At 36.7% G+C, this 13,379-nt stretch overlaps 1 protein-coding gene and 1 non-coding gene across 3 annotated transcripts in view; one reads left to right on the top strand and one right to left on the bottom strand.

The window, feature by feature from the left end:
• Positions 1-8,198, bottom strand: part of LOC142335060 (putative protein phosphatase 2C T23F11.1) — a 30,334-nt gene extending 22,136 nt beyond the window's left edge. Inside the window, exons 1-2 of one of the 2 annotated variants that reach the window (XM_075383391.1) lie at positions 7,854-8,198; positions 7,073-7,291 (exon numbers count right to left, since the gene is read on the bottom strand). In XM_075383391.1, coding sequence (XP_075239506.1) covers positions 7,073-7,175 — 103 coding nt within the window. In that variant the 5' untranslated portion in view covers positions 7,176-7,291; positions 7,854-8,198. The remainder of the gene's footprint in view (positions 1-7,072; positions 7,292-7,853) is intronic. The other variant, XM_075383390.1, reaches the window with a different exon arrangement.
• A 195-nt stretch (positions 8,199-8,393) lies between these two features.
• On the top strand, positions 8,394-8,466 carry Trnak-cuu (transfer RNA lysine (anticodon CUU)). The gene has a single exon. It is a non-coding gene; the product is annotated as a tRNA-Lys (tRNA).
• Positions 8,467-13,379: the final 4,913 nt, after the last annotated feature.

Below are 13,379 nucleotides of genomic sequence, written 5' to 3'. Positions count from 1 at the left end.
TTACTTGACCCATTTTTTTAAAATATTGCGTTTGCCTCTCAGCCAAGCGTTCTATGCAGAAGTTAAATAATCTTTATCAACATAACGTTCTAACGTCCAACGAATTGATTTCAAACGACTGACAACGGGCTCATTTCGGTTGTTGCACAGCTATCTCAAGCTTCGGCAAGCAAGCCAAAAGTAAGTGTGCACGTTTTTTGGGGGTGCGCGCACGTGTGCGTGCGTCCTTGTGTGTGTGTGTGTGTTTGTGTGTGTGTGTGTGTGTGTGTGTGTGTGTGTGAGTGCGTGCGTGTGTGCGCACGTGGGGCAAATGTCAAAACTTTTGGGACAAACCACCTATAATTGCTCTTTACACCGTAAATTTAAGCCTCAACCGCAGAATTCTGAAGGGGTCTAAAACTCCAAGAACTGTTCTTCATAACATGAATTTAAGTATTAAGTATCCTGAGCAGATCGGTGACTTGCATACTAGTAAAGCTCTCGGAGAACTGCTCGCACTGTATGCCCTCTGGCTGTAGCAGTTTGACCGATTTCTCAAGACAAAACGTCACAAAAATTTGTTGGTTAAGACGAAAAAATAGGACAAACACAAGCAAGACTAATATAATTGCTACAAACATCGTTCGAGAGATATTAAAAAATGCACAACAATTTGCCTAATTGTTGAAAAATTCAGCGATCATTTGTCGATATTTTGTTGTAGAAACGTGCAGTTATAACTGCCTTTTAAAACTTAGCTAACAGATTGGTAGAGTTGAAGTCTCAAATTAACAAGTAAAACAAGTACAAAAAATTAAAGACAAAATTGGTTTTACTACTAATTTTTACCTTGTTTTAAATCGATTCAGACATCTTTGTCTAAGAGCTAAGAAAAAGAATCACTGATGGCGAGCGACATCTGATCAAAAATTTTCCTGCGAAAAACAAGAAAATCACTCCAGTAAGAATGCAAATGACGCCACCAATCAAAAAATTCAAAGAATGAAAAAAGCTAGACTTCCAGCGATCTTTACGTTACCGTTGTAACCAAAAAGTTGCTGATTTGAATTATCTTTAGATAACAGGTCATAACAAAAAAATGTAGTAAACATAGCCTAGGGAAGACTCTAAAATATACTGGAAGTAACCCTTGACTTACAGCACAACTAATTAACCACTGGAAAAAATTAAGGCGATTAATTCACAAGAAAAAACAGCGACCGGAGATAATGAAAAATTCTTCAGTTGCAACTCAACTTGAAGCAAGTTGAAACAGACTCAAATTGAGACAAATATTCATAACAAACTGCATGATAACTGTTCTTTTTTATATTGCTTATTCCACACGGAAGAGAACACACATAATTTCACACGTAGAGAACATAAACCGAGAAACGTCGGACAAATTGCTCTCAAACGACAGGCGGGCACTGTATCCAAGATAATCCCAAAAAGGAGGGGTTCGATGCCCAACAAATGGCGCAATACATTGAAGCATTAACCACATGGCAATCAAGCCTTTGCGTAACCTTATCTTACAATCGATTCCGTTTTAGAGACAGATTTAATTTCTAAATTCGAAAAAAAATGTTATAGAAAAAAAACCGTTCAAATGGTAATTTTACCTAAAAAAGATACACATTTACAATAATTGCTTCACACTTTGAGAGCAATTAAAAAATTTGAAACGAAGAGCTAAAAAATATTCTAGTCATTCGTTTTCAAAAACCTGTAATAAGCGACCTATCAAAAAATTGTCTTAAAAGACCTTATGCTGCAATTTATATGCAATATAACAATACCAATTCGACGACTTAATACCAAAAAACTAATTGTAAAAAATTCCAGCTAGGGAGGAACTCGAACCCGCGCCCTGCGGCATTTTTGACCGCTATTAGCCACTCGCCTATCATGACCTTATAATTCACACTCTTGCATTCAATTTTATTTTAGCAACAGACTTAAATTCTGAATAAGGGCAACTTAGAACATGCCAAAATCAGGAAGTCGAGCGTGAAAAAGTCTAATTTTTACCTTGTTTTAAATCGATTCAGACATCTTTGTCTAAGAGCTCAGAAAAAATATCACTGATGGCGAGTGACATCTGACCAAAAATTTTCCTGCGAATAACAAAATCACTCCAGTAAAAATGCAAATGACGCCACCAACCAAAAAATTCAAAGAATGAAAAAAAGCTAGACTTCCAGCGATCTTTACGTTACAAGTTGTAACCAAAAAGTTGCTGATTTGAATTATCTTTAGATAACAGGTCATAACAAAAAATGTAGTAAACATAGCCTAGGGAAGACTCTAAAATATACTGGAAGTAACCCTTGACTTACAGCACAACTAATTAACCACTGGAAAAAATTAAGGCGATTAATTCACAAGAAAAAACAGCGACCGGAGATAATGAAAAATTCTTCAGTTGCAACTCAACTTGAAGCAAGTTGAAACAGACTCAAATTGAGACAAATATTCATAACAAACTGCATGATAACTGTTCTTTTTTATATTGCTTATTCCACACGGAAGAGAACACACATAATTTCACACGTAGAGAACATAAACCGAGAAACGTCGGACAAATTGCTCTCAAACGACAGGCGGGCACTGTATCCAAGATAATCCCAAAAAGGAGGGGTTCGATGCCCAACAAATGGCGCAATACATTGAAGCATTAACCACATGGCAATCAAGCCTTTGCGTAACCTTATCTTACAATCGATTCCGTTTTAGAGACAGATTTAATTTCTAAATTCGAAAAAAAATGTTATAGAAAAAAAACCGTTCAAATGGTAATTTTACCTAAAAAAGATACACATTTACAATAATTGCTTCACACTTTGAGAGCAATTAAAAAATTTGAAACGAAGAGCTAAAAAATATTCTAGTCATTCGTTTTCAAAAACCTGTAATAAGCGACCTATCAAAAAATTGTCTTAAAAGACCTTATGCTGCAATTTATATGCAATATAACAATACCAATTCGACGACTTAATACCAAAAAACTAATTGTAAAAAATTCCAGCTAGGGAGGAACTCGAACCCGCGCCCTGCGGCATTTTTGACCGCTATTAGCCACTCGCCTATCATGACCTTATAATTCACACTCTTGCATTCAATTTTATTTTAGCAACAGACTTAAATTCTGAATAAGGGCAACTTAGAACATGCCAAAATCAGGAAGTCGAGCGTGAAAAAGTCTAATTTTTACCTTGTTTTAAATCGATTCAGACATCTTTGTCTAAGAGCTCAGAAAAAATATCACTGATGGCGAGTGACATCTGACCAAAAATTTTCCTGCGAATAACAAAATCACTCCAGTAAAAATGCAAATGACGCCACCAACCAAAAAATTCAAAGAATGAAAAAAAGCTAGACTTCCAGCGATCTTTACGTTACAAGTTGTAACCAAAAAGTTGCTGATTTGAATTATCTTTAGATAACAGGTCATAACAAAAAATGTAGTAAACATAGCCTAGGGAAGACTCTAAAATATACTGGAAGTAACCCTTGACTTACAGCACAACTAATTAACCACTGGAAAAAATTAAGGCGATTAATTCACAAGAAAAAACAGCGACCGGAGATAACGAAAAATTCTTCAGTTGCAACTCAACTTGAAGCAAGTTGAAACAGACTCAAGTTGAGACAAATATTCATAACAAACTGCATGATAACTGTTCTTTTTTATATTGCTTATTCCACACGGAAGAGAACACACATAATTTCACACGTAGAGAACATAAACCGAGAAACGTCGGACAAATTGCTCTCAAACGACAGGCGGGCACTGTATCCAAGATAATCCCAAAAAGGAGGGGTTCGATGCCCAACAAATGGCGCAATACATTGAAGCATTAACCACTTGGCAATCAAGCCTTTGCGTAACCTTATCTTACAATCGATTCCGTTTTAGAGACAGATTTAATTTCTAAATTCGAAAAAAAATGTTATAGAAAAAAAACCGTTCAAATGGTAATTTTACCTAAAAAATATACACATTTACAATAATTGCTTCACACTTTGAGAGCAATTAAAAAATTTGAAACGAAGAGCTAAAAAATATTCTAGTCATTCGTTTTCAAAAACCTGTAATAAGCGACCTATCAAAAAATTGTCTTAAAAGACCTTATGCTGCAATTTATATGCAATATAACAATACCAATTCGACGACTTAATACCAAAAAACTAATTGTAAAAAATTCCAGCTAGGGAGGAACTCGAACCCGCGCCCTCCGGCATTTTTGACCGCTATTAGCCACTCGCCTATCATGACCTTATAATTCACACTCTTGCATTCAATTTTATTTTAGCAACAGACTTAAATTCTGAATAAGGGCAACTTAGAACATGCCAAAATCAGGAAGTCGAGCGTGAAAAAGTCTAATTTTTACCTTGTTTTAAATCGATTCAGACATCTTTGTCTAAGAGCTCAGAAAAAATATCACTGATGGCGAGTGACATCTGACCAAAAATTTTCCTGCGAATAACAAAATCACTCCAGTAAAAATGCAAATGACGCCACCAACCAAAAAATTCAAAGAATGAAAAAAAGCTAGACTTCCAGCGATCTTTACGTTACAAGTCGTAACCAAAAAGTTGCTGATTTGAATTATCTTTAGATAACAGGTCATAACAAAAAATGTAGTAAACATAGCCTAGGGAAGACTCTAAAATATACTGGAAGTAACCCTTGACTTACAGCACAACTAATTAACCACTGGAAAAAATTAAGGCGATTAATTCACAAGAAAAAACAGCGACCGGAGATAATGAAAAATTCTTCAGTTGCAACTCAACTTGAAGCAAGTTGAAACAGACTCAAGTTGAGACAAATATTCATAACAAACTGCATGATAACTGTTCTTTTTTATATTGCTTATTCCACACGGAAGAGAACACACATAATTTCACACGTAGAGAACATAAACCGAGAAACGTCGGACAAATTGCTCTCAAACGACAGGCGGGCACTGTATCCAAGATAATCCCAAAAAGGAGGGGTTCGATGCCCAACAAATGGCGCAATACATTGAAGCATTAACCACTTGGCTATCAAGCCTTTGCGTAACCTTATCTTACAATCGATTCCGTTTTAGAGACAGATTTAATTTCTAAATTCGAAAAAAATGTTATAGAAAAAAAAACGTTCAAATGGTAATTTTACCTAAAAAAGATACACATTTACAATAATTGCTTCACATTTTGAGAGCAATTAAAAAATTTGAAACGAAGAGCTAAAAAATATTGTAGTCATTCGATTTCAAAAACCTGTAATAAGCGACCTATCAAAAAATTGTCTTAAAAGACCTTATGCTGCAACTTATACGCAATAAAACAATACCAATTCGACGACTTAATACCAAAAAACTAATTGTAAAAAATTCCAACTAGGGAGGAACTCGAACCCGCGCCCTCCGGCATTTTTGACCGCTATTAGCCACTCGCCTATCATGACCTTATAATTCACACTCTTGCATTCAATTTTATTTTAGCAACAGACTTAAATTCTGAATAAGGGCAACTTAGAACATGCCAAAATCAGGAAGTCGAGCGTGAATAAGTCTAATTTTTACCTTGTTTTAAATCGATTCAGACATCTTTGTCTAAGAGCTCAGAAAAAAATATCACTGATGGCGAGTGACATCTGACCAAAAATTTTCCTGCGAATAACAAGAAAATCACTCCAGTAAAAATGCACATGACGCCACCAACCAAAAAATTCAAAGAATGAAAAAAGCTAGACTTCCAGCGATCTTTACGTTACAAGTTGTAACCAAAAAGTTGCTGATTTGAATTATCTTTAGATAACAGGTCATAATAAAAATGTAGTAAACATAGCCTAGGGAAGACTCTAAAATATACTGGAAGTAACCCTTGACTTACCGCACAACTAATTAACCACTGGAAGAAACTAAGGCGATTAATTCACAAGAAAAAACAGCGACCGGAGATAATTAAAAATCCTTCAGTTGCAACTCAACTTGAAGCAAGTTGAAACAGACTCAAGTTGAGACAAATATTCATAACAAACTGCATGATAACTGTTCTTTTTTATATTGCTTATTCCACACGGAAGAGAACACACATAATTTCACACGTAGAGAACATAAACCGAGAAACGTCGGACAAATTGCTCTCAAACGACAGCCGGGCACTGTATCCAAGATAATCCCAAAAAGGAGGGGTTCGATGCCCAACAAATGGCGCAATACATTGAAGCATTAACCACTTGGCTATCAGGCCTTTGCGTAACCTTATCTTACAATCGATTCCGTTTTAGGGACAGATTTAATTTCTAAATTCGAAAAAAAATGTTATAGAAAAAAAAACGTTCAAATGGTAATTTTACCTAAAAAAGATACATATTTGCAAAAATTGCTTCACACTTTGAGAGCAATTAAAAAATTTGAAACGAAGAGCTAAAAAATATTGTAGTCATTCGATTTCAAAAACCTGTAATAAGCGACCTATCAAAAAATTGTCTTAAAAGACCTTATGCTGCAATTTATACGCAATAAAACAATACCAATTCGACGACTTAATACCAAAAAACTAATTGTAAAAAATTCCAACTAGGGAGGAACTCGAACCCGCGCCCTCCGGCATTTTTGACCGCTATTAGCCACTCGCCTATCATGACCTTATAATTCACACTCTTGCAATCAATTTCATTTTAGCAACGGACTTAAATTCTGAATAAGGGCAACTTAGAACATGCCAAAATCAGGAAGTCGAGCGAGAAAAAGTCAATCGAACAAACGGTCTCAATCCAAACGGTCAAAGAAAAATTTTTTTGCTTAAAAAGACGAACACGTTCACAATGATTGCTTCATACTTCATTCGAGAGCAATTAAAAATTATGACCAATATTGTCATCAATTAAAAATTCAATAAAGTGACCTGCAAAATTGCAGACCAAAAATGTCACCTAGACTTAAAGAACAGAATTAAAAAAACCGCTTAAGTGTCTAGAACTGCAAAAAGGGGGGAGGGGCACAAGCAGAAAAGATCTTGGTATATTTCAAAAAATTTGGGGGAGGGGCATTCAAAAAAAACCCAAGGAGGTGTGAACATATTTACTCACTTATGCGCCATCCCTGCATGGAAGAACATCCGCATCTGAGTTTAGAAGACTCGTGGGTTGACGAAATCTTAGTTGTCACCGGTTCTGATAAAGTTTGACCCATTAGGAGGGTCACCAAACACACACTGCTACTACTTCTACTGTTACTTCCAACTTGCTCTTTCTCTCTCTCACCAACTACTATTGCATATACTTGTGGTGCAACAGCTAATTCATGTACTACATGTTTCCTTTTTCTTGAAGATTAATAAGTTGAAAATCACTGTTTATTGTACAGGTGCAAAATCTGATGTCTCATACGGGATTAACTGCTCTTATTTGTTGTAAAGAAAGCTGAAGAACGCGCAGTTGAATAAGTTAAATTCCAGTTAAAAAGCACTGAAAATTAACGGGGGCTATATTTTCGGAGGAAAAAGAGTTTAAGGCATATTTGAAAACAACAAAATTTGGGGCGGTCAACCGAAACAGATTGTGTTCCTAATAAATTTTAGCGACTTGTGTTTAAGGGTTCTGTCCCATTATACCCTGCCCCCGCAGTTTAGTGGGCTAGAACATAACCCCCCCCCCCCCCCCGGTTACGTCATGGTAAAATTTTATTGGAAGGGGCAGTATATGGAAAAAGATACAAAAAGAACCACCGCGTTAACAAAAATAGCAGTAAACATTTGCACTCCCTTTTTTTCTCAAAATCTTGCCGATATTTCATATTTAACCTGATTTTTTTTAAAAAAAATAGGCGTTATTAACAAGATGAGGCTGAAAAAGGAAACAGGTCTCTCACAATATCAAGTTTGAACTGCGACCAATCGAAAAATACAACGTCACTTTTCAAACCACATCAACTCTTCTTCTTGCATTAATGCCTTGAGATATAACTGGATAATGCCAAAAACCAGAATAAACGAGGACTCGTTCACTTTTTTTGGACTCCCTTCCAACGCTTCTGGTAATAACTTCCACGGCAAGATATGGCCGATTTTCCTGTTTTTAGGTAGTACCTGAGTCAGTTCATTTAATATTCTTGTACCATCTAGTTACCTGAAATCATAAATCAGTCCTTGTTTTCCTTGGTAGTTCATTACAAAAAGTCTTGGTCAAAAATTTAGTTGCCTTTGTTTTTTAAAATTAGGTCCAATACATTTGTTATTTAAGCACGTGCGGAATCTGCAGCTTCGATGCTGATGTCTTCAAATTCTACTGCAAGCATGTCCTTTACGCAATCAAAATTATTGTGTCATTAAAGATAAAAGAAGGGACAATTCACCCCCCCCCCCCGCTCACCCGGAATACGCTTTGCCATACTGCTAACTTAGCCGCACAAGCCCGGCTAGCTCAGTCGGTAGAGCATGGGACTCTTAATCCCAGGGTCGTGGGTTCGAGCCCCACGTTGGGCGTAGCTTTTAAATTCGGAACCAAAAACTTATTTGCACGTGCTGTCTGTATAACAACTATAGACTGAGAACTTTTGTTTCTGCACTAATGGGAAAACCTAAATTTTTTATAGACTATTACAAAGGTCATCAAGTATCTTTTACGTTTGTGCCTCCACCCCCAGCTTAGTGGGTGCATATTATTTGCACCTTCACCCCCCAGACGCATGTGCCATATTTCTGCATAATGATTTACTATGTAATGGCACGTGCTGTAACCGGGGGGTGCATAACATACTGGGGGGGGGGGCACAAACGGAAAAGATCCTAATTATCAACAGAGGATGGTTATTTGAATCTTTTCCGTTGTGCCCCGCATTATGTTATGCTCCCCCCAATTACAACACGTGCTATTCAATAGTAAATCAATACGTAAAAATATGGCACGTGCGGCTGGGGTGTGCAAATAATATGCGCCCACTAAGGGGGGGGGGCAAACAGAAAAGATCCTAATTATCAGTAGGCGATGAATATTTGAATCTTTTCCGTTTGTGCCCCCCATTATGTTATGCCCCCCCCCCAATTACAGCACGTGCCATTCAATAGTAATTCAATACGTAAATATATGGCACGTGCGGCTGGGGTGTGCAAATAATATGCGCCCACTAAGTGGGGACACAAACGGAAAAGATACGGTTATTTATATAACCTATTGTGTTTGGGTGGGTACATAAACACTTGCAATTTGACGAAAATATTGTAATGCAAACACTTTCAGTTTTACTTATTTTGAAAAACATGCATACACCTGATGATGCTACTAGCTATAACAAAAACGATTGAACAGAATTTTAGTTGAATTCTATCATTAAACAAACCTTATCAGGTTAGGGCAGAGGAAATAGAAAAGCCGATACAAAGGCGAGGAGAGAATGATTCTCAAAAATTCAAAATTTCTATTACAAGATAGGAATTTCAGTGGCAACTTCACTCCACAAGGATGTGAATAATATAAGGCATAGATAGCAAGCGATCCCTCCTCATCTTACTGCAACTACAGGTTTGAATCTACGGCTGAAGTTTTATCTCTTGGGGTTACGATAAGACGGAGAAACAAGTTCAAACTCAAACGTAAAGTAGCCCCTGGATCTTTTTACGAACGGTCCATCAACATGTTTAACTTTTTCTATCGTCATGGGATAATCGATGATGACAACTTCAAGATCAACAAGAATGTTCAACAATTTGAATCGATCATTCCATGTTTCAATCCATGTTTTCGCTGCTAATGATTTGCAGGGATTTGAAAAAATTAATTGCAATTTATTGGCTAGACCAAAAGAGGAGCAATCACTTAATTTAATTAGCAACAGATAAAAATCAATTATTGCAAAAATTAAAATTACTGATCAATTAACCTTGATGTTCCATCAATTATTTTTTTTCAAAGAATTAAGATTAGTTTTGCCTTGATTTACCCAAAAATGTAAGCAAATGCTTATGTTATCAGAATTATTCAATTTCTATTCAACGACAAAAACTTTTTAAACGCCCAAATCTACCAAATTACATGCGATCTGACAGAAGTTTGTGATCTGGAAACTTTTTCTCTGGTGGCGGCTTTGCGACTTGGCAAAATGCTGCTTCAATTTTCGCCAATTATTGGACATTTAATTGGGTCGCTCCAATCAACTAATGCAATTGACATATAGTAACCAATAAATTATTGCAATCAATTAATTGCCAATTATTGCAATTACAATTAATTTTTTCTAATCCCTGATGGTTTGTTTGTTGCAATTGCCCCACGTGTACGAGCTTTGTAAATGTTGAATAGTAGAAATGAATTTCATTGATTTTTATTTATTGGCCCTTAATCTGGAATTAAGTCTTTCTCTCTCTCCCTCTCTATACATAACCAACTGCACTTTCAATACATTTTCGAGAGCACTAGGAGACTACAAAAGACGATCTTTTTTTGAAGTAAACATGTAAATTATTCTGATCATAACCCTCAGGTTAAAAATATTCACATACTTTTAAATTTTAAATTAATCATAGTATCAGCATTGTAACATAATAATCTTATGTAATTATTACAATCTTGAAATTAAGGCTGTTCGTTCTTAGAGTAAAAATAGGATATGAACGCTCCTATTTGTCCCCTAACTAGTATTTTCTTGTACTGATCGAGCAAAAACTCGGTGTAAATATCTTGTCATTTGTCACCACACAATTAACAACACCATCACGAAACAATATACTATTTCAATAGCGTTGAGACCTCGAGATCTAGCAGCCACGTCAGGGGAAAAACTTTAGATTTCATCTCCAGGAGGAAGCTTGGAGACACTTGGTTCCTTAAGAGATATCTATAGCTACACCATCAGATAGTTCCCGGCACTATCCGGAGACAGGGAACATTTATATGTACAACGCAAGGAAACCAAAGATATGTAAGAACACAGTGCAAACCGAAACAAAGCAACTTGCTGTCGAAGGGAATTCGACACAAAGGAGAATGCTATCCGTAGCTCCCGTGAAATGAAACAGGATGTTTCAATAAGTTTTGTTCTCTGATTTGGATGCATCATTAGCATCAGAATTAACAACTGGAAGGGTTCTCTAGAGCACGTTCAGAGACCGGAAAGGAGAGAAAATCGGAGAAATACGAGTATAATTCCGCAAATATTGATCATAATCCAGATTTTCTTATTTTTTAAAAAACGTCCAAAAATTGTATTCACAGCAAGCTCTGTAAATTTTTACGTTAAGGACGATTTGCAAAAGCAATTGCAACTTTTAATGGAGATAAGAAAACAAGAATTACACGAAAAAAAACAAGAAAGATTGCAACGCGGCAAAACGTCTCGTTGCGAGACGTTCGCTTTGCAAAAAAAAAATACGAGGCGACGATAAATTTCCAAATTCTGAAGAGAACTTCTTCCGTCCCGTCCAAAAAAAATTAGCGACAAATTCAAGGCAATAAATTAGAGAGAGAGAGAGAGAGAGACTTTATTCTCTTTCGAGAACCATTATTATTTTAGCATATACTCCTGATAAGTTTGCATGAATTACAGACACAGCAAATAAAGAATGTAAATGTAATTTCTGGATCGAATGTTTTTCGCATGAGGTAGCTCTTCCGAGCTTTCCTGTTGTAGCTGTCAAAGCCATCGATGATTTTGTTTCTGAACAAATAGTTGGCAATTAAAACTGAACGACCGAAGAATGAGATGCTAGCGTGCTTATGGTGGTTCTTTAATTGCAGGACATTTGTGGATGATCCGCGCAAACACCGGGAAGGCTCCTGAAATACTACATACTGTGAGTGATCATAGTTGTACTTATCTAAAATCAGTTGCGATAGAAAAGAGAAAGTAATATATTCGAGTTGATAGCAGAGTGGCGGAAAATTGTTGTCTTTAAATTGCTTCAGGTAAGATGATTTTCGTCCAAATATCCATAAGAAGCAGGAACGCTAGAAATTCTCTAATTTTTTAAGCATGGATACATCGGGATACCACGCAGGAAACCCATATAAAAGTACGGAGAGGACAAGGCTCCGGTAAAAGAGGAGCTTGACATGAGACGGAGTATTGAAAGGTATTTTCGCTTTAAGACTGAGGAAACATTGTCGAGCTCTACAGAGTTTAGAAGTAACGTGGAAACCCCATTTCAGATCATTACTGATGTATAAACCCAGATCCTTGTGTGACGAGACGATTTCCAGTACTCCATGTTGTGTCGTAGAAATCTTAGCTGAGCCATTAAAGTGCAAATATTTAGTCTTACATGCATTTGCAATCATTCCATTGCAGATATTCCAAGAATAAAGGCGCCAAAGATCGTCATGCAAATTCAGGTTGGTGAAAAGCATTTTAAGGTCATCTGCGAACAACCAAACCATAGAATCAAGGAAAATGCTTGGTAAATCGTTCACAAAAACCAAAAATAAAAAGGGACCCAGTACGGAGCACTGCGGTACACCGCTAAGACATGGAAGAAGTTTCGACTTCGACTTACTGACTTGTGTAAATTGATACCTGTTGCAAAGGTACAACTCCAAAAGTGTGCAAAAATTACCATCAAGCTTAAAACGGCGAAGTTTTTCAACCAAGATAGTGTGTGGGACCTTATCAAAGGCCTTCTCATAGTCAAAATAAATGGCAAACTTGTTTTGAGATTTACAGCTAAAAACTTTTTCGAGGTAATCCAAAATTTGCAGGACTGCTCCTTTGTGCGACTGGAAGCCAAATTGCTGTGGGTGAAGCTCCTTACTCAAGCATGAATAAAGATAATTGAATTATCTCGCAGACATTGACAAAATTGTGAGAAAATTACGCAAAATGGTAACGCAAGGAAAAAGCTTCTGTGAAAAAAAAAGCGACAGAGAAATGGTATTCAACGAGCCTAAGGCAGTTCGCGGTTGATTGTGGTCTAGCAAAAACTGCCAAGTACCTTGAATATTCGGACAACGGTTCTTGCCGATTAAGGAAAAACTGAGTGAAATATTAAAAATAAAGGGTTTTGGAGGCTGGTCGCCATATTGGCCCGCAAGGCGTTTAGCTGACAACCAGAAATGAGAAATTCAGCAAAAAAATTGATGTAAAATGAGCGATAAAATTTACTCTAGCACCGTTTTGCAGAGCTAGAAGGTAGCAATTACTCAATTCTTCTAAATATTGAAAAAAAATAGAACACTACTAGAGATGAAAAAGGAAGTTATCCGTAATAAATTTAGCACAATTTAAGATAACGGTGGGGGGGGGGGGGGGGGTTGCGACAGGCAAGAATATATTGATTGAGAAAGGTTCAGAGCGACAATACACCAGTATGCCCGGTGTTGTATGGGGAAGGTCGAATCTAGTTTTAGGGAAGGTCGAATTTAAGTTTTTGACACCACTCCTAGGGCAAAACCCGATTAAAACGAAGAA

Source organism: Convolutriloba macropyga, chromosome 2 (assembly GCF_964194025.1).
Source record: "Convolutriloba macropyga chromosome 2, txConMacr16.3, whole genome shotgun sequence".
In the NCBI taxonomy this organism is placed as follows: domain Eukaryota; kingdom Metazoa; phylum Xenacoelomorpha; order Acoela; family Convolutidae; genus Convolutriloba; species Convolutriloba macropyga.
This window is presented reverse-complemented; position numbering and strand designations above follow the sequence as displayed.